The 20,507-nt window shown below is 46.3% G+C and overlaps 1 protein-coding gene across 1 annotated transcript in view; it reads left to right on the top strand.

Annotated features, from left to right (window-relative positions):
- The first annotated feature begins 11,814 nt into the window (after positions 1-11,814).
- The window catches only part of RASAL3 (RAS protein activator like 3), a 556,797-nt gene continuing 548,104 nt past the window's right edge, over positions 11,815-20,507 (top strand). The window contains exon 1 of the mRNA XM_069603917.1: positions 11,815-12,382. Coding sequence (XP_069460018.1) covers positions 11,911-12,382 — 472 coding nt within the window. The 5' untranslated portion in view covers positions 11,815-11,910. The remainder of the gene's footprint in view (positions 12,383-20,507) is intronic.

The raw sequence follows: 20,507 nt of genomic DNA, 5'->3' as shown, positions 1-20,507 counted from the left end.
CAGGTTTACTGTAGCCATTGACCATCTGGTGGATTCACCTGATATTAGTCTGTTCCATCGATCATTTTCTTGGAACATCCATGGGTTCTCCGTCAATGGTATTAGATAGATTGTTCTGTTGTGCTTCTTCTTTTCGCAGTCTAAGATTAAGTGCCTTAAAGTTTCTTTCGTTGCCAGCTTTTTGCATAGTCGACAGTCCGTCACGTTGAAGGGGGATCTGATAGTAAGTATTTCCTGCGTTGGTAATAAGTTAAGTCTGGCTTTCATCAGCAAGTTTCTTTTTCTTTTATCTGGGAATTTGGTGCAGTACTTGATTGGTGCTTTAACTTTGTTAAAGGTTGGAGGAAGATGGGTAAGGAGTTTGTTATTAGCTGCCAGATCGAGGGTTCGTATCCAGTCAGTCCTTATTATTTTTTCCTTGATTCTGTCGGGATTTTCTTTGAGCTCTTTGACAGAGCATGCAATTCCCTGCAACTTCACTCTCCTTTCCCAGCGCTGCGCACTTAGTGTTGCTCATTTCATCATTGATAATGGAAAAGGCAGGCAAGGGATTGTCCAGGATGGTTCATGGATGCCTGTTCCACCATGGATTCTAAAGATATTAGGCCCAGCTCCCTTCGGATTGCTGCCATTGAAGTCGACTTGGGAAGTCCCAAGACTGCTTTCCAAATTAAGCCTTCAAGTTTGGTCCAAATGTTAGGGGGAATTACGAGCGAGACTTCCATCCTGTAGATCAGCGCAGGGATGATTTTTCCCTTGTAAAAGTTTAAGGCAGGTGTTAGGGAAAATTTGCCAAATTATTTGTCAACCGATCGTAATTGCGCCGTTAGTCGTTTAGCTTTGTCCCATAATGTCCTTTGCATCGCCAATGATGTCTTTGAGCTGTCTAGGTCGACTCCCAAGTATCTTATCGATTTAACTGTGTTGATTTTTTCTTTTTCCAAGAACCAGACTGGTTGTTTCGATCTTTTGTTTGCTGATTTTTCAATTGTCAGAATTTTAGTTTTGTTTTTATTGATAATCAGGTGATTTTGGGCATGTATTTGGGCAAGTTATTTAGTTTCTGCTGAAGACCGATTATTGTATGGTCGATTAAGATAATATCATCGGCATAAAGGAGCCTTGGTATAGTAGTTTTGCCTAATTTTGGAGGAAAGCATCTTGTTTCGTTTTCAGCATGTTGGAAATCACTTAGGAACGAGATGAAGAGAGATGGTGCTAGGGGGCAGCCTTGCTTGACTCCTCTTGTGATTCCAATCTCTTCTGATAGTGTTCCTTCTTGGCTGAGTTTCACTCTTACAAAATTATCTGAGTGCAGGGCTTTAATTGGGTCTAGAACTGAGTGGGGACAGTTCAAGTCTCAAGTTTTGTCCAGAGAGAGTTGCGGTCAATTTTATCAAAAGCCTTTGATAAATCGATGAAGGCTAGGTGGATCATTGGAGCGCCTTCCTTTACCTTCGCCGAAAAGAAGTTTATAATCATGATGTTTACTGAGGTCGATCCTTTCTTTTGAAATCCCGTTTGGAGATTGTCCCGGTGTTGGCTGCTCTTTTCCCACAGTCGAAAATCATCCAGTAGAAGGGAAGTGTAGATTTTGCCAATGACGTCTAAAAGGGCGATGGGCCTATAGTTGGCCGGGTCTTCGCTGCTTCCCTTTTTATAGACGGGGACAATTACAGCTTTCAGCCATGATTCCGGGATTTCTTTTTTTTTTCACACTCTTCAAAGATTTTGCTTATCACCTCCGACCATTGGTTAGGAAATTGCTTTAGCATCACGTTGGTTAGTCCGTCGGGACAAGGAGCTCTGGAAGATTTGAGCTTCATGATTTTAGCTTCTATGTTCTCTCTGTTTGTGAGGTTAACCCATGTGAGATTCTTATTAGTTGTTTCGAGGGTAGGTGAATCCTTAACCTCCTCAAATTCTGACGTTATGTAGGATATCCATTTGTTTTCTTCTACCGCGTTGCACAGAGACTTCTGCTGGGTCTTGGTTGACTTGTTAAGAAGCGACCAGAATTCGTTAGATTTTTTGGACGTCAGGCTTTTCATCATAGACTCTGCGTCAAGTTGGTATTGTAGAGTCTTGTGTTGTTTTTGCCAAATGAGATATCGTTTGTTCTCCTTACGCCACAGCTCCCAATCAGATGGGTCATTGGATTTTTTTTGCTCTTCTTTTCAGACAGCGGCTCAATTTTCTTTGATTGACCACTTCTTTGTTGAAAGTATGTGGAGGCTGAGCTGATATGTGTGATTTCCTCCACGGTTTTTTGTAGAGCAATAGGAGTGGTGTGTAATCCGGTCTTTCTTTTATGTTCTCCGAGTTGTTGGACCCGACTTTCTTGTCCCATGCGCGACTCAGTTTTAGAATATCATTTTCCGTTATTCTTAGTCGCAAGTCCTGACTGCTGAGTTTGGTTTCTAGAGGATACGTAGGCTTTGCTTTTCTCTGTCCCTTCCATGAGCACGAAACGAGATTATGGTCGCTGTTGGTTGTTCTTTCAACTCCGAAACTCATAACGTGATCTATCAGGCCCGACGAGATGCAAATATGGTCAATTGTGGCACTCGACTCTCCCCTCTCCCAGGTTGGGATATTACTTTGGTTCGGGAAGAGGGTATCGATGATTTGAATGTCCCTTTCAGTGATTAGTTCTTGCCATGCGTTCCCTCGTTTCCTAGTGGGATCTAATGTGGTGGATTTGGCTAAGTGGGAGTCGGTCCAGGAGGCGTTGAGGTCGCCACAAATAATATTCCGATGTCTTTAAAGGTCTCATATAGGTGATCAATCGTGGAGCCCATTTTCGCACAAAACGATTCCGCTGACATTCTCTGTGGGTTCCAGTAGCAGTTGATAATAGCCAGTTTTTTATGGTCACCTCCGTCGAGATTACCAACCTGACTGTGCCACGATGTAACGCACACCAACATTTCGTATGCTTCCTTCCATTTCTTTGGTTCGTCTAAACCCACGCCTATTTTAAAGGCAGTCAAAAGGCCCGCTGACGGTCTTCCCAGTGCACCTTTTATCGCTGGGGAGACTTGGACGGTGAAGCCGTCAAGCGTAGGTTTGGCCGTTAACCATGTCTCTTGCAGCCACAGTATATCAAAGCTGCCCAGGTTCACGTCACTCAGCTGGGTTAGATGAGCATGACCTCGGGTGTTCCATGATCCCAGGCAGAAGTTCTCTTTGTTGGGCCGTTCCTCTTTACTCTTAGGAATGGTGCTGTTCGAGAGGGTTGGCCCTGGTCGTTGCTATTTATTACTGTTTGTAGACCACGTTGAACGGAGCCAATTCCAGGGACCTTGTGGCTTGCGCACTACAGGATGTGATTCCATGCGTTTTATCCCGTCAAGGTTTCTAGAAGAGTCCTCTCGTCTGTAAGGGTGGAATTAATCCTTTCTCAGGCTTAGGTCGCGTGTTTCTCCCGAACGACTAGAGTTCGTTTTTCTACGTTTTTGCAGGTATCTGTTGGTTTACGTTCTTGTTTCTGTCCTGGTTCTTTATTTCTGTTATTTTGAAACCCATTTCCCTCAGTTCTTGACAAGCATTTTGATAATTTTTTTTCTTGCTCTCTGATTCAATATGGATGTAGGCTTTGGGTCTTCCGTTACTGTGGTAGGGCTCTACTAATTTGATGTTTTTAGTTTTTAAGTGGTTTAGCGTTTTGGATCTTTTCATAATCTGCAGAATCTTTGGCCTATTGAGAGGGTCTTGGTCCTTCATGGGCTCTAGCTGTTCTATTTGGAATATCTCTGACCGACTATGTCTTCGCTGGCCCTTGACCCCCCTAATTCTCTTTTGTTGCTTTCCTGCCTCTCGTGTCTTCTTGTTTTGTTAGAGAGACTTGTGTGTTTGTTATGATCACTCGTGACAGTAGAATTTTGCCTTTCTATTGGCGCGGTTTTGGGTCTTGTTTTTTCCTCTAAACTTGAAGGTTTGACGTTTTCGCACGTGACTGTAGAGATTTGCCTTTCTATTGTTGCACTTTTGGGGATTGTTTTTTCCTTTGATCTTAAATCGGGTGATGCTTTCTCCTCTTTATTTCCTCGGGGTATTAGTTCCGTTAATACGAACCCCAACTGTTTAATTTCCTTGAAGGCTTGGCTGTCGATGTTGCTAAGTGCTTCCTCTTTCACGTGTAAATATGCTTTGGCTAGGTTTCTGGAGTGGTCGGGTTAAACTCTCTCAAGATCGTCAGATCTGATGTTCCTTAAGGCTCTTGTTTTTTCCATGAGATGAATTACTGTTGAGCGGAGGTGGTTTTTTCCTTCTTCTTGTTGCTCCAATTTGAAAGTCTGTGTCGCTCTCTTTTCGTTTGAGTGCTGGAAGTCTTTCCTGCTTCTCCATTTCCTCTTTGATTTTTCGTGGTCCTTTTGCGGGATGTGCCTTCGTTCCTTCGGAGTCGTGATAGTGAGCTGATCTTGACTTTTTTTGGCTGTTTGTTTCCAAGCGATGAGGCTCTGGTGTTTTTGTTATAGGGTCCCCTCTCTTTGGGCTTGTTTTGCTTGGGGTCATAGAGGTGCTATCCTCGTCTGTGCATGTTGAGGCGTTTATATGTTGGGATGTGTCCATTAGGACATTGTCAAGCAAGAAATCTTCTGTGGTTCGAGGTGAGTTGATGATGATTATTTCTTCTGTTTGTGTATCCATCTTCTGCGTGGTCGGCGATTTATTTGTAGGAACGAAGTGTGCCGATTCGTTCCTTACTTTGTCGGGAGCTAACCTTCCGCTTTGTGGCGCTTTGGTTTGAGTTTGATCCACCTTCGGGTTTGCGCGATGGTTTGAAATTCGATTTGTCGGCTGTTCCTGGGCCGGCTGCGGCCTTGTTGGCCCATCCCGGAACGTCTGTAGGGTTACTGAGAGCCCTTCCATTGTGGCGATCTTTTTTTCCAGTTCTTCTATTCTTGCGTTGCTTAGTTGGTTTTGTCCAGTTTTCTGTGCTTCCATCCTGTTGAGGTGTTGAGGTAGCTCTCTACATGTGAAATTTTTGTAATCATGTTGGAAAGTACTGCCGTATTGTCTTGTAGGTCTTCTTTTATTGCCTCGTAGAGTTTGCAGAAAGGTGCTAATACGACTGACATAGCTGTCATGTTTGTAATCATGTCCGGTTTTTCGTTTGTTGAGGCTTTCTGTAGTCCTACTGCCATGTCACTCAGACAGCGTTTTTTTTGTGGAAGCAGGGGTTCTTGATTTAATATTTCCGGCAAGGCGTTCTGGTCGAGCTTGTCTAAATTTTGGCTTTTGGATCTTCCTTGTTTAGTTGATTCTGGGCTCCGATGGTTACCTTCCCCTTCCCTTGACGTTTTAGACGGGGTTTTTAATGAGCCTGTAGCCAAGTGTGGTTTTGTCCATGCGTATCTCTGCTCGTTTGTTCAAATTGAACCTTTAAGGGTTTGGTCATTTTTTGGGCGTGCTGCTCGTCGTTGCTTGGGTTTTTGGAGGTGACTTTTCGTGCGATGACTGGTCTATCGTTAGTGGTCTTGCTGGTTCTGTACTGTCCTTATCTTCTTCCAGCGTTTTCTTTAAGATCTCACTGTTTTTAGGTAGGTCACTTTTTTGCGTCCAAATAGAGTCTGTGATTTTCTGCTTGCTGCTCGTCGATTGCTTGTGCACTATTTCAAGCATTTCCGCGTCGGAGACTTCTAATTCGGAGGTTAACTTTCTTTTGAATTGTTTGGTAAAGAAGGCCTTTAGGGGTTATGAGAGTGAGGGATTTGGTAGAGTTTCCTTTTGCTTTCTTCTCCTTTTTATGACTTTAACGAGTTCAAATTCTCTCACGTTGGATTCAGGTTCCTCTTCCCTGTTTTCTAACCCTTTTTTGACTCCTTGTTGTTTTTTTTGAATTTTCGGTTTGTTCTTTTTTTTATTTTTATGGGTTTGCTTTTCTTTTTCCCAACTTTTTTGGGCGATAGGGTCTGATCTTCCTCGAGATTGGTTGCTTGATTTCCTGATGTTTACAGATTCACAATCGGAAATTTCTTCAATCTCTAGATCTGAAATCTCACAGTTATTCGGTATTCTAGCTGTCAGCTCCTTCGGCTTCTTCTTTAAGTTTGTCTGCATAGAGGATGGAGACTTCTCGTGCATTGGAAGTGGCACCAAGTCTCCCTTAACTATTTCGTAAAGGTGAAGTTGTGGTTTTGTGGTTTGGCCCGTTCGGGGCAAGTCTATACTGTTCAGTTTCAATACTGGGTTAGCTGTGAGATCCGTTGGTTTGCCAGGTGGAGTGGCCTCCCTGGGTCTCGATGGTGTTAGCCTTGTGCTTGTTTCCTCTCCGCTCTTTCCCTTAGATTTTTCCGGGTGGGAGGGTTGCAATGGCTGGTCTGACTTCTTCCATCGGTGCGATTGATATTCCCGCTCCACCTGCCGTGTTCGAATTTACCTCGGGCAGGGGCTGTCCTCCGACCGCTCCAGCGCCAGTGCCACTCGCCCGAGGGGCGGCAGGAACACAGCTTGCGGCAGCAGGGAGTGAGTGGGCCGACTCTTCCATCGCGTCACCGGTCCTCGCCGGTCCGCGGTCCAGCCCACCCGTGGCGGGTTCCCACGGATGTTCGCCCGCTGGGTCCACTTCTCTAGGATCGTCAGCTCCCTCAGCTGCTGTGGCGGGCCCAGGAACTCCCTCGCTGGACGCAGTGGGATTACTTGTGGTAAGTCTTGCTTCTCGTTTGGAGGTCTCCGCGTATTTAAGGGCTTGGTGCTCCCTTATAGTTGGCTTTTCCCGTGCTGCTCGATCGGCCGTTTGTGCAGGCTAGGAGGCTCTGCACACTTTTCCATAGAGACAATAGATAGTTTGCTAGGATGTGTTCGATTCGTGTACTCCGTGCTTGGCGTCCTAGCGGATTTCGTTCTAGGACGCACTTCAGGCTCCATTAGTGTCCTGCTCCGCGTCTGCAGCCGACTGCGGCAGACTGCTCTCACACTCGGCTCCCAGACTCCGCTCCCCGCTCCGCGGTTAGTTTGGGAAGTTAAAGGGTGCTTCTGCAAAAAGGACGTTGAGAGGCTGCAAAGACTGCGGCAGACTGCTCTCACACTCGGCTCCCAGACTCCGCTCCCCGCTCCGCAGTTAGTTTGGGAAGATAAAGGCTGCTTCCGCAAAAGGACGTTGAGAGGCTGCAAAGACTGCAGCAGACTGCTCTCACACTCGGCTCCTAGACTCCGCCCCCCTCTCCGCGGTTAGTTTGGGAAGATAAAGGCTGCTTCTGCAAAAGGACGTTGAGAGGCTAGTTCCTGGTTCTTATTCTTAGTTTCCCATTCATAGTTCTTTGTGTCTTGTACTTGGATCCCAGGATTTCCAATTTAATGTGCTTATTAGTATTTTGTGCTTCCTGGATTCCCTTTCTGGCTTCCTTTGTTTTGCAGTCAGCACTGTGTAGTACTTTCCTTTCCTGTGCATCCCAGTTTGTCTGTGTTATATATTTCTTTGACCTTACAGTATGCATGATCCTTTAGACCCCTCTCATGGATAGACTTACTATTTTATGTACCATTCTTTTTGTTTCCCTGGTTGGGGAGAGCGGAGGATTTCGGCTAGCATTTCTGTTTGCCCCGTTCCTGTTCATTGACTTCCTATTGGAGTCTGCTCCTATTTTTCCCCTGCACATTTCTCTTTGTTCCGTATCGATCGTTAGATGTGGTGTGCTGTTTTTGTCCTGCTCTGGTGTGAATGCCTATCTTTCTCTTTCTATCTTGTAAACACTATTCCCACTTGTCCCCAGGGACATCAATTGGGGGTGGGTCGCATGGGGTCACAATTGTAACCCCTGGCAACTCCTGTATGACCCCTGGCTCTGCCTCTGCGACCCCAGGGGCCTGCAGAGGCAGAGAGAAACCGAAAGTAAAGAGGGCTCTCAGACGAGAGCCCACTTTACATTAATTTCTTTTTGAAGTCAGTCTGAAAGAAAAATAAATCATTTCAGTTTCAAATAATTTCTTTTTGAAGTTAGACTGACTTCAAAAAGAACCCTCTAACCTACCCCTCACAGAACATGGAAGGCTCTGTCTCCCCTGCCCTGCGCATGACAGGAACCAAAGCTGGTGCCTTACATGCGTGGAGCATGGGAGAGAAGCCTGTCTGCAAAGGAGTTCCTCTGAGCTGCAATGGCTTTGGAAAAAGGTAAGCAAATGTTTTTTTTGTAAATGTGCGTGCGTGCTTGGAATGGTGTGTGTGTGTGTATGTGCATGTATATTATGTAAAGTGTGTGAGTGCATGATGTATGGGTGGCTGGCTGTCTGAGTGAATGGTGGATGGGTGCAGTGTAAATGAGCAGTCTAGCCATTTCTTCCTGCGGCTTGACATTTTGTACTGCCCATCCTTGATAAAGCAACCATGATAAGAGTAATTAGCTGGCAAGATGGGCATTTGGGTGCAGCCAGTCCTTACTGTGGCACTGTATACTTTTCTAGGCAGCTATGATAAAGTAAGTATGGTAACCCTAATCAATCAACCGAACCAACCAGGACACCCTATGCACACCTCCTCCTCCTACCCAAAATCAGACAGGCTGTAGCCGGAGGTTCAAGCTTCCCATACATTGCAGTCAAACAGTGGAATCCCCTCCCCCCTACTCTGAGAGAGGAACAATCATACTGGGTATTCCGTAGAGCCCTAAAAACCAGCTTGTTTGACTAGACTGTTGTGTGTCTTTTCCCTGAATCTGTACTTAATGCATAATACACCCCCTGACTATATGTATCTGGTATCTGTACAGCGCCTCGATGCCCCAGGGTTGTTTGCGAGCTTTATAAGTGAAATAAATAAATAAATATGTGGTTTGGTGCTGCCAGTCTAGGTATCTCTTACTGTGGCATGGCATTTTCTACTGTGCATCATCAAGGCCACAGCAAACATGATAAGTGTTATTACGTGCCTGGCCTACATTGTGCAGCCTGTTTTGAAATGCTTTCGTATGGTGGCATTGCATTTTTAATAGCAAAGCAGTTAGATAGCTCAGTGGGTTGAGTGTGCACTGCTGCGATCTGTGACAGATTTGCAGGTTTAAATCCTAGCAAGACCAACTTAGCCATTTATTCTTCCGAGTTGATAAATGGGTAGGCAGCAACTGGCAATCTAGGGGATCTACTTTTCATATAATGACAATACCCGACATGCAGTTATAATTGGCATAATATGGATATATCTGGCCATACAATTATGAAGTTGCATATCTATGGCAGTGCCTCTGCCAATTTTCTTTTGTATTTATAGTTTATTAAAAACATGAACACATTTTTAATCATTTACTTCACAATTCTTAGCTCATTACAGATAGCAATAAATTACTTCAGCCACAACATTCTAAAACAAACATTACAGACATGAATTAATTCACCACATTACAATATAATATCATATACTATATACCTATCATGTCCTCCCTTTATTTCTAACCCCTAGATTATATCTTCCATCTATCTGACAAATTACTCCTTTCCCTACTTCATTTTGGAGGACTGATAGAGAAACATATTTTCCCTTGCCTTTTTGAGTATCACTATATAAAATGTGCTAAAGCAATGGTCATTGAGGTTGAGTATCCATACAAGAGCCCAGCCCTTTTGACTTCACTGTTTTAATCCTCTAAACTCGTTATGAACTTTCCCAACCAGATTTTCCTTAGTCCAAGTGTTGCTTTACAGCCAATCAGCCAATGTTTTAGCGTGTCTGCCTCTCTCGGCTTTTTACAGAACTGCAAATGTCTTTCTTGCCAAGGGATCCCCCTAATGGCACCACACCTTTGTAGGGAGCCTAGTAAATTAAGACGAAAGTGCACATAAATGGAACGATACTTCTGCCCTGGGAATCTCATCACAGAGGACTGTATCTCCTTATATGTCCTCAGGTGTGTAGTTAGCTCCCTTTGTAGTGTATACAATGACATTCTCTTTATATCTTCCCCATTTTACAATTTTCATTTTGTTGTGCATCTTCACTGGGTTTTCCATCAATGTAAGCTAGTCTGAGTCCATTTCAGCAAGAATCCAGTCACAGCACTTCCCAAAATTGCTCAATGCTTTGTCATAATGATTGCTTAAAGATATATTCAAATCTTCCCTTGTTAAAATGTGGTTGGTATCTAAAATATTCTTGTCTGCTTCAGTACGTATTTGGTATTTTAAAATGTTTACATTGATGTACTTTTATTACTCCCATTAGCCACTTTCGCTACTGTCACCAGGATTAAAGAAGAATTGATGTCATCCGGGTCAAAGGCCAAGTGACATTACTTCCTGTGATGTCACTTCCGTTATCCCAGGCATGTTGGTTAAGCGATGTCCCTGCTTGTCCTTTGTGAGGAGTCTTATGTATGAAGTCATCCTCCCTTTGTTGTTATAGCATTTCAGGGTACACGTTTGTTCAGAAGGGGTTGTGAGCTTTACAGGCCTCCCAGGTGGTGTTTCTCAAGACCTTGCTGACTTTGCCTGAAATCATGAAGAGTTTCTGAGTGCTTTGCCCGCATCCCTTTTGGTATATTTCTATTAGGTTCTACTTGCACATCCTGGGTGTGTATCTTGGTGCTTAGGTTCATGCTGTTTTCTATGTATTTTCTCACTGTGTGATTTTGTGCACGTTTGCCTGGTCATATCAATGCCCTTTGTCTCCTTATGACATATAGCTTCATTTTGTAGCCTTATTGTTGGCCCTTGTTCTTCAACTCTGGCTCCAGCGCCCGACGTAAGGTGCCAAAGCAGCTGGAGCCTGCTTTGCAGCAGAGAACAGCCAGCATTTGTGCATGCTTAAGCTGCAAGTCTTACACCTCAGCAGTGCTTCATTTGTGGAGTGAGCCTGCCAGGGCTCAGCCCAGGTACTTATTTTTAAGCCCAGCTTGATTATGCTGTGGTATTTTGGAAACTTTATTATTTTAACTGTCAGCCAGTCATAGTAACATAACAATCAACAAGAGTGTTCACTAGCCAGGGGTTTCTGTGTCCTGCGATGGCTCATTTTATTCACAAACCTGATGACCCAGGTTGGCTGGGTAGGGCTACGTATCAATTTTCTTGAAAAACAATGAGATTGAAGGTGACAATGCTAGACACTGATACTGGCCATCTCAACACACTGCTCCACTCAGCCTGCATGACATTACTGGAAATGCTCTAGTGTAATAACCAGCAGGGTGGGTTGACAGCCACAGGACAGCAACCAGCCAACACAGGGGCAAGATCAGTGAAAAGACCCATAGCGATCAGGAGCGCCAGTCATATCTATGCAAGACGATCTTGCTGCAGTGTTTGACAAGCAACTCAGTTCAGTAATGATTTTGCCTACTTTCGTCCATTCATTTAACATAGGAGGAAAGTATTATTGCTCTTTTTTCCTGTGGTTCGATGGTGAACAGGCTCCACCTGGTACGATAGGATTACAGAAAAAAAGCTGATTATGTGTTTTAAAGAAACACTCGGGCCTGATTCACGGAATTCTTTTTAAATCGTGCAATTCCATTGAAAAATGATCTGTGAATCAGGCCCAACATGTATTTTATTTCAAGACGCAACTAATATGTTAGGCTGATTTACACTCAACAAACTAGTGGGAGTTGGAGCTTTAACCACACATATGTTGACACCGTATGGATCAGCCATGTGACACTGTATGGAGCAACAGTGGATGGTGTCAACAGTAGAGAGAGCTGCCCCACCCCCATGCAAGAAAATATTTGGGTCCAGCACTTATTTTCTTACAAATTAAGCACTGCACCTTGGGAACCCAGAAAAAGTATAAAAACGCAGATGAAAAGGAAGCTGCACTCAGGAAGTGAGAGAAACACCCCCTGCTTCCTCCTTTAAAAAAAATAGGTAGAACGGCATGAGCAAAGCAAACCCACAAAAACTGACGGCAGAGTGGTTTCCTTTCGAGCAACAGCGAGTCACTTGTTGGGGCATCTTATTCCCAATCGCCTTTCAAGGATGGCAGAGGAGATCCAAGTAGAGGAAGTGGCTCTTCAGGCTGTATCTAGTCCAGAGAACAGGTCCCTCTTGAAGGCCTACAAGTGGCAGACATCACCTGAACGCGGCGAGGCACTGGGGAGCAGCCCGGGGGCCTCACCCACGCCGAGCAGCAAGTGGCGTAAGCTCCAGAGTTGGAAGCGTTCACGCAGCCATCCCGAGGCCGACGCCAAGGGGGAGGCCGAGGCTAACGTGCCCACAGCTGACGGCAATGCTGTTTCCGAGACAGCACCCGCCACCGCCGAAGCCAAGAGGTCTGTCTTCCAAAGGGCCTTCTCGGCCCCCGCCGCCAAGTATGAAAAGGAGCCGTGCCAGAGCCAGGAAGCCGCGGCCGGAAGCAACAGGTTAAGGAACTACTTCCGGTCGGTGTCCAAGCGACTCACAAGGAAGAACGTGGGCAAAATGGGGCCCGAGCAGGAGGGGGTCGCTGAAGGTACAGTGCCATAGCAGACACACGTGGGGGGTGAAGGGGGCACGCGGACTGCTTTTATTTATCAACGTATTTACTGATTGATGATTTGAATGGCGCCAGCTGTGAGCGCAACCACATCGGGTTGCCTCCAAAGCAAAGAAGAGGGGCACAGAACCTCTGATGTTCCTCTGGCTTTGAAAAACATAAAATGCTGCAATAAGTGCAGCACAAGCGTAAACACAAGAAGTGTGTTGTGTATCTCTGGGTGTTGGTGACATCACTTACATGGAATGCAGTGATGTCAGTGAGTGTAGAGTGCTTGTGTGTGTTTCGTTCTGAATGGGGGTTCCAACAATTACAGTTGGATAGTGTAAGCTGGCACAGAGCGACGTGCAGGTGTTTTCCTGGCATATACTTACCAATAAACTTACTATCAACGTACCTGCTGGTCCGGGTCCTGGTTTATGGTACCACCCTATTCCACTGGCGACGAGGATGGGATCCTGTTGAGGGGGGGACAGGAGTTGAAGTCCAGGAACATCGCCCTGCATGTACCTGCATCCCATGGATGATGCCAGTCATGTCTTCTCTTGGTTTCCTAAGAGGGAATGGTGTCTCAGAAGGCCGGGAGGTGCTGAGCTCAAGAGTCCAGTGAGTGTGCTTAGGAGCAGAGCTGAATTGCACATGGGTCTTTGTGCTGAGGAAGAGGGTACCGTGTAGAAGGGGCCTTCTGTGGGCCCTGTCGTACTCAGGGTGTGAGTTCAACGTGCCCCCAAGGAAGAGGGGGTGCACGGCACACGGTTCGGTGTGCAGAGTCGGAGCATGTTGGGCTGAGGCGCTGCGGTTGTGAGGAGGTTAGTGTTTTAGCTGTGCGAGCCTTATGAGGCCGGGTTGTGCCTGGAGGTGGCCCAGGTTAAGAGGCGCTGCACCGTTAGGTCCCTGGTGCAGTATGGTGCGGCAATGTCTGTGTTGCCGTGGATGTGCCATTGTTGGGTGGCAGCGGTGGCAGAGATCGCCTGAGATGAGGACACTCGGCTTTGTGGACTCTGGGGTGTTTGCCGTGTGGTATGGGAAACGGCAATGTGACTCCTTCGGTGTCCAAGACAGAATGATGATGTCGGTCCGTCATCGTTGGGCGTTCCAGCGTGGGCAGCTGCAACGCAGAAGAGAGTTAGAATACGCTGCGTGTACGGTGTCCTCTCATGGAATATCCGTTGGAGTATTGAGAACAGTGTTAATGCGCACCATCGGAGTTGCGGACGGATTGTGTCCGAAAATGTCACTGAGAATAAGTGTGGATTTTCGTCGCTTTATGTCTTGTGCACAAGCGATGCATAAAGGACGGTGCGGTCTGTTGGATTGGCAGGCTTACTTGTGTGGGTGGATGCTTCTTGGCACTGTGGAATAAGGTTTGGAACCGTGGTGATGTTGTAGTTCGTGTGCTGTCAGCGGCGCAATTGGAGGAGAACTGTTTGTATCCTTGCGACGTATGAGTGTTTAGTTGTCTACGGCCTGTGTGTGTGGTGTCTTGTCTTTGTGTTGTAGGTCTGCTAGGAATGGGACTATGATCTGTGTGTTGGGGGCCGGTGTGAGTGTGTGTGTGTGTAGTGTTGTGGCCCTGGTGTTATTGGAATTAAAGTTGTGCTTATGGTGTAATGTGATTTTCTTTCAGGGGGTTCTGTAATGTTTCCTGGAAGTGTTACCTGGATTGTGGGTGGTTGGACTCACGGGTTGCGGGTCTACCTTCATCATTGTACTTTTGGACACTTAGAATGCGTACTGTTTATTCTAACATGATTTTCTTTTGCAGCTTGGGGATTAATGGTCAGTTGACCTGAACTCGCGGGTGGGCGGACTTGTGGGTGATGTGCATTTCTGTTTTGTTGCACAGCTATTTAGACTCTGACGTTCCCACTGGATAATAGCAACTTTCGTCGTCCAGTGAACAAAATGACTTTGGCATTTTGTCGTTCTGTTCTCCGTCGTCTATGTGATGGCAGCGGAGTGTGGGCGTGGAGAGTGAAAATTTTTCCTTGGGCGGTTATTTTGGGGCAATGTGGTCCCATTATTGGTGACTTGCCCAAATGAATTTGGTGTGGCGTAATGGGAGTCCTGTACTTTTGGCGCCTAGTGGATTTGTTATGGTAGCCTATTGTGTAGCCTAGTTTAAACTAGGGGTCCCGGAGGTGAGGACTGCGGTGCCGTAAGTGGCTGGGACTTGGGGCCCCATGAGTGAGTGATGATATTGCTGCATTGCAGCCTGGCAAGGACTAGGAGTCACGTGTGGTGTGGTGGTGTATTTTCAGTAGTAGTTGTGGTACACATCTGTGGATCTACTATGGTGATGCAGTCTGACTGGGGCTAGGGGCCCTGGGGTGTTGTGGTGGAGTACTGCAGTGTTCCTGTGGTGTGGTTCCAGCAGGGACTTGGGGTCCCGGAATATGTGGGGATGTACTGCGGTGGTGCAGTTGGCTTGGACTAGGGGTCCTGGGTGTGCGGTTGGTGTACTGCTGTAGGCAGTTGGCAGGGACCTGGGTTCTCGTGGTGGTTTGAGGAGTATGTTGGCGCTGTTGAGGGTGACCAAGGTTTCTGATGGTGTTTGTGTGTGTGAGTGTGCTCTGGATGAGTGCTGTAGTGGACTGATGTTTAGTGGTGATGTGTTTGTTATCGCTCTCTGTTGAGCTGGGATGGTGCCCTAAGGGGCAGACTAGGGTGGAAGGTTGTTGGTGCACGGAAGGTTTGGGGTGTTAGCATAGTGAACTTTTGGGGAATGCTGGAGCGTGACAGGCTTTAGGTTTCAAGGGGCAGCTTGAGACAGGTGGAGTTCTTAGTTCATTATTTTGTTCCTCGAATGTTTTCCAGTCCAGGTTTTAGGGGAGGTGTTAGCCCTTATCCTACTTCGGTGGGTTCTCATCTGTTGTGTTTTGTGCGGGCGGAGTGGAGTTGAATGCATTATGTATTCTTCGGTGGTGTTGGTGAATGTATTCTGATTGGTTGGTGTGCAGTAGGTAGTTGGATGGATTTTCTGGCACTTTAAGGTGCAGTTTATTTTTTCAGTTTTGTTTGTGAGCACGGTTAGGGTGCAGATTCTAGGGGTGCCACGTTAGGTTTATGGTGCGCCATGGTTTCGGTATTATTCGAGGCTCAGTTTCCTTTAGTGTTGTTGTTTTAGGTTGGATGGCATCCGCTCATTAATGGTATGGTGTATTTTGGGGTTGTGAGCGAGCTCCAGGTGGACAGTGCCTTCTAGGTATATTAGTGATGTCCATTTGGGGTCTGGTGTGTTGGTGCATTTACGTGCTGGCCACATGTATATGTGGGGGTATTGTTACGGTTGGAGATATTAGAGTTGTGAGATCCTTCTTGTTGCAGAAATGTAAGGAGGGAGAAGTGTTGTAGTGTATCTCTGGGTGCTGGTGGCATCACTTACATGGAATGCTGTGATGTCAGTGAGTGTAGAGTGCTTGTGTGTGTTATGTTCTGAACGGGGGTTCCAACAGTTACAATTGGATATTGTAAGCTGGCACAGAGGGACGTGCCGGTATCTTCCTGGCATATACTTACCAATAAACTTACTATCAACTTACCTGCTGGTCTGGGTCCTGGTTTATGGTACCACCGTATTTCAAAGTGCAAAACCAGCCAGTTACAGTACTTGGGGGGGGGGGGAATTGCAGGACCAATGCCAGAATTGGCAGAGGGTGATGATGGGGGACAGAGGGATGGTCGGCTTGGGGGATAGGTAATAACTCTTACAGACTGGGGAAATAAAGTATGGGCTGGTGTGGAGAATGAGGTGCAAAAGAGAGCATGACCTGCTGGAGAGAGAGAGACACAGATAGAAAGAGGAGAGACACACAGATAGAAAGAGGAGCAAAAGTGAGCATGACCTCCTGAATAGATATCGAAGGGGGGGGGAGAAAAGAGAGTAAGAGATAGAGAGTGACAGAGAGAGTACGAGAGAGGCAGTCATAAAGAGTATCAAAAGTGAGCATAACCTGCTTAATAGAGAGAGAAAGAGTGTGAGCGAAAAGAGAGTGAGAGAGAGTGACAGATATACAGAGCTAGAGAGAGAGAGATATATAAAGAGGATCAAAAGTAAGCACAACCTGCTGAATAGAGAGAGGGAGAAAGAAAGAGAAAAGAGAATACGAGAGAGTAAGAGATATACAGAGCGCAAGAGAGTAAGTGAGAGAGAGGCAGATAGAAAGAGGTGCAAACGTATGCATGGACTGTTGATCAGAGAGAGAGAAAGGGAGAGCGAGAGAGAAAGGGAGGGAAAGGACAGGGAGTAAGAGTGAGAGTGACATGGATAGAGCAAGAGAGTAACAGAGAGAGAGAGGCAGCTAGACAGAGGCGCAAAACAGCATAACGTGCTGAATAGAGAGACAAAGGGAGAGACAAAGAGCGAGCGAAAAGAGTGAGAGTGACAGATATATAGAGTGAGATAGAGGACGAGAGAGAGAGGCAGATAGAAAGACCAGCAAACGTGTGAGCGACTGCTGAACAGAGTGAGAAAGGGAGAGCGAGAGAGAGAGGAAAGAGAGTACGAGAGAGAGAGAGATAGAGAGAGGCAGATAGAAAGAGGAGCAAAAGAGAGCATGACCTGCTGAATAGAGAGGAGGGAGAAAGAGAGAAGGAAAGAGAGAGAGGGGAAAGTGAGTTAGAGAGCGGCATATAGAAAGAGAGAGAGAGATTGAGGAAAGAGTGAGAGGGCGAGCGAAGTAGATAGAAAGAGGAGAGCATGACCTGCTAGAGAGACAAAGAGACAGAGAGAGAGCGTGATAGATATGCTACAATGGATACAAAAGGCCGATCCGGCGGAGAAGAGAGAGGCTTAAAAGGAACACAGTATCCTGAGGAGAAGGAGTAAAGGGGGTTAAAGAAGGGTAGATAATGCTGATGGAAAATGGAGTAAAGGAGGGCAGTCCCACATGTAAAGGAGGCAGCAGGGTACTAAAGGAGTGCAAGCCAAAACTGCTAAGGAGAAAGCGGTTAAATAGAGCACAGGCCAAAGGTCTGGGGTGGGGTGCAGAGACAAGGGGCTACTGTGGAAAGAGCGAGATGTAGCAGAGACTGCAGAGGAGAGAAGGGTAAAAGGGGGGGAAGTATTTGTGAAAGTAGGAGTGGATAGGGCAAGTGCTTGAAATGGAAATTATTACTGTGGGATCCCTCCAGCTGTGGGGGCGGGGTTGGGTCGAGAGGGGGTTGTAAGTTAAGGTGAGGGAGAACTCCGGAGGAGTTCTCTGTAAGCAAATTAGAAAAGGTGCACATCTTTACAAAGCTACTCGTGAATATTTTCTGCAGAGAATAATCCTGACAGGAATATTCACAAGAGTTGTAACCTGAAATCGCTGTAACATAGTGTGATACTGTAGCTAGTGAGAAAGTCACTCGACGTGGGTTTTGGAGACCCGAGTTCGAATCCCTGTCTCAGAGGAAATAAAATCAGATACAAGTAGCTTTCCAGGAGGCGGGACGTTTTTCATGGGATCCGGGAGAATCCAGCCAGCGCTGACAGTGAGGGTTAAAGAGAGGCTGCTAAGAAATAGTGTACAGCTAAAAAGTAGATCTCTTTCTTCTTCGAGGGTCTCCCCTGTGGAAAAGCCTCCCTGCCTCCCTGAAACTTGAGAAGAACCATCTCCGGTTCCGGAAGCACCTCAAAACCTACCTCTTTACTTCTGCTTTCTCTCCTCCTCTCCCCTGCTGAAGTCCTGGCTGTTACTGTACTGGTTACCTGGCCACTATCTGATCTCGGGCACAGGTTCCTTCCCTCGCCAGTTACACACCTGCACTGCCTCCCTGGCAACCCCCGCTCTTGGGGACGGTTTATGTACCCCTACAGTCCCCCACCAGCACTTCACACCTGATGTCTGCATGTACCCTTGCACTTGCCACCAGCAGGCCCTGCTTCTCTTATTGTTTTTATTTATTCTAATACCACATGTACTACACTGTCCCCTGCCCCCTCCCACTCGCACTTGCGCACTCTGAATGACACTTTGCCTAGTAGGATCGCTGTCTCTGTCTTCCCTCTGTTCCCCCTCCCTTGCGTGTCGCGCCTTGAAACACTTGTGTATAGACGCGTTATAAATGCCACATCATATCATATCATACAGAGAGGGGTGTAGGGAGGCACTGCATACATCTTGCTGAAGAAAGGGAATGATAGGAGAGCCTTGACTGGAGAGGGAGGACTCAAGAAAGCAGGCAGAGCAGAGAAGAGAAGGGGGACTCATTTGGCAATGGGTCCCTGGAGAGAGAGAGGCTTGTCAGAGGAAGGTTAGGAGTTTACGAGGGAGTATGTTAAGCAAATAATCACCTGCTAATAACGGAGAGAACAGAGAGGGGAAAAGAACAGCAGGGGTGCTGAGAAGAGAGAGGTCGGTAAAGAGAGAGGAGTTGCTAAGAAGGGGAGGGCTATTGAGCAGAGAAGGGCTAATGGAACTGGGGGTCTGCAGCATAGGGAGGAAGAAAGGACAGCAGGGGAGGCTGAGAAGAGAAGAAATGAAAAGAAAGATAAACGACTGCCTTCCGCTTGGCCACAATCGTAGCCTGACTGATGAGGATGTCCTGCAAGAGGCGAGAGTTAAAAACCTGAGTGGTGTAGTTTTACTGGGCCTCGTCTTGATCACTTCAACAGTGCGGAAGCCCCAGGAAATCTTGTCAGCCAACCGTGATGCCGATAGAAACTTGGGAAACACTTCTTTTGACATGAGTGAAGTCCCACAAATGAGCCCAATCTTTTTATCAAATGATGTGACAGAGAGGGGTCCAGTTGAAGTGTCAGCGACGAACGCTCACCAGGCTGCGGTCTCCTCCTTTCTACCTCTGGATCCCACTTATCCTCCCCAATGAGTGCTTGTGGTGCTCAACTTTGTACTAACCTCTATAGTAAAGTTCTTCAAACTATTTGAAGGAAGAAGTTCATGTGCAATCGGGTACACTATTGGAAATTACGAAAGAAGTGGTGGGTTGTGAATCCACCATTGTTGGGCTTACGTCTGCTGTGAATACTTTTTTTAGAGAAACTTGCTGTCCTTAAAATGGATGTCATTGTACAATCCTTAACTCTTAACACCCTCCAGGAAGAGGTGGCCTCTCTGAATCATCAGATTCTAGGAATTAACGTTAAAATTGATAGTTTGATTGATATGGTGACATCCTTGACGTCTGAGGAGTTGTCTGCCCCTCAGGCAGTACTATCGGGTGTCCTGGACGATTCTCCCCTTTCTCTTTCAACAATGGAGGAGTTTATTAGGCTCGCTCAAATTCCACCTGAAATAGATCTTCCTGGAGCCGGAGTGAAATTGGTGACTGTTCCCCATGAGAAGCAGGTCTCAATTAAATGTCCAACAGTTTCTCCATGAACCCTTTCTGATGGTATCTTAAGAAACAAAGCCATCCATAAAAACACTAACTAGAAAGGCTCTCAGTTACCCATGCAAAAACCCCTAAAAAACAAAAACTAAAAAGATCTAGGAGAGCTGGTCATCGGCAATTCTTCAACACTATGGACAAGGTTGATGAATCCCCAGATGTCACAGAGGCCCCTGGCCAATTACCATCATTGAAGGAAGCGAAACGAAAGGGGAAGTCAAAACTAAGGAAGGTGGTGGAGTCACTAACATAGCCCATGAAAAAACTAGTGTAAGATTAACTGACTCTGCGTCTCAAATGGATGGTGTTTCTTTATCAGTTTCGGCCCTTGTAGACCCGACTCCCGAAATTCAGAAAAAAGTCATCAAACTGGCACCAATTTTTTGCAATTGGAAAAACATAAACCCTAGGCTTCCTACTCCTGGCCCAGTACCTTCAATGACTTCTACGTCGTCAGTATTAGCAACTCCTGATCTGGGAGTGCCAGGAAATACTGGAGAGGTGAACGCTGCCGCCAGCTCCACACTCCCCCTAGGCGATTTCATCTGTGGTGGGGTTGGGCCAAGAACTATAGAGAAGGAATGTGCCCTTCTCCTGTTTAGAATTCCAAAAATATGGCTTGAATGTAAAACACTAAAATCGGATGTGACGATGTTAAACAGAAGTTCTATTTTGACTATCACAAAAACAATTCCATCCTTGTGGCTTTTTTCAATGTACGATCTGGAATACTTCTGTTTCCCTTACGAATCTAGAACAGACCTCG

This window comes from Ambystoma mexicanum, chromosome 3q, assembly GCF_040938575.1.
Source record: "Ambystoma mexicanum isolate Mex_15411 chromosome 3q, UKY_AmexF1_1, whole genome shotgun sequence".
Lineage (NCBI taxonomy): Eukaryota > Metazoa > Chordata > Amphibia > Caudata > Ambystomatidae > Ambystoma > Ambystoma mexicanum.
This window is presented reverse-complemented; position numbering and strand designations above follow the sequence as displayed.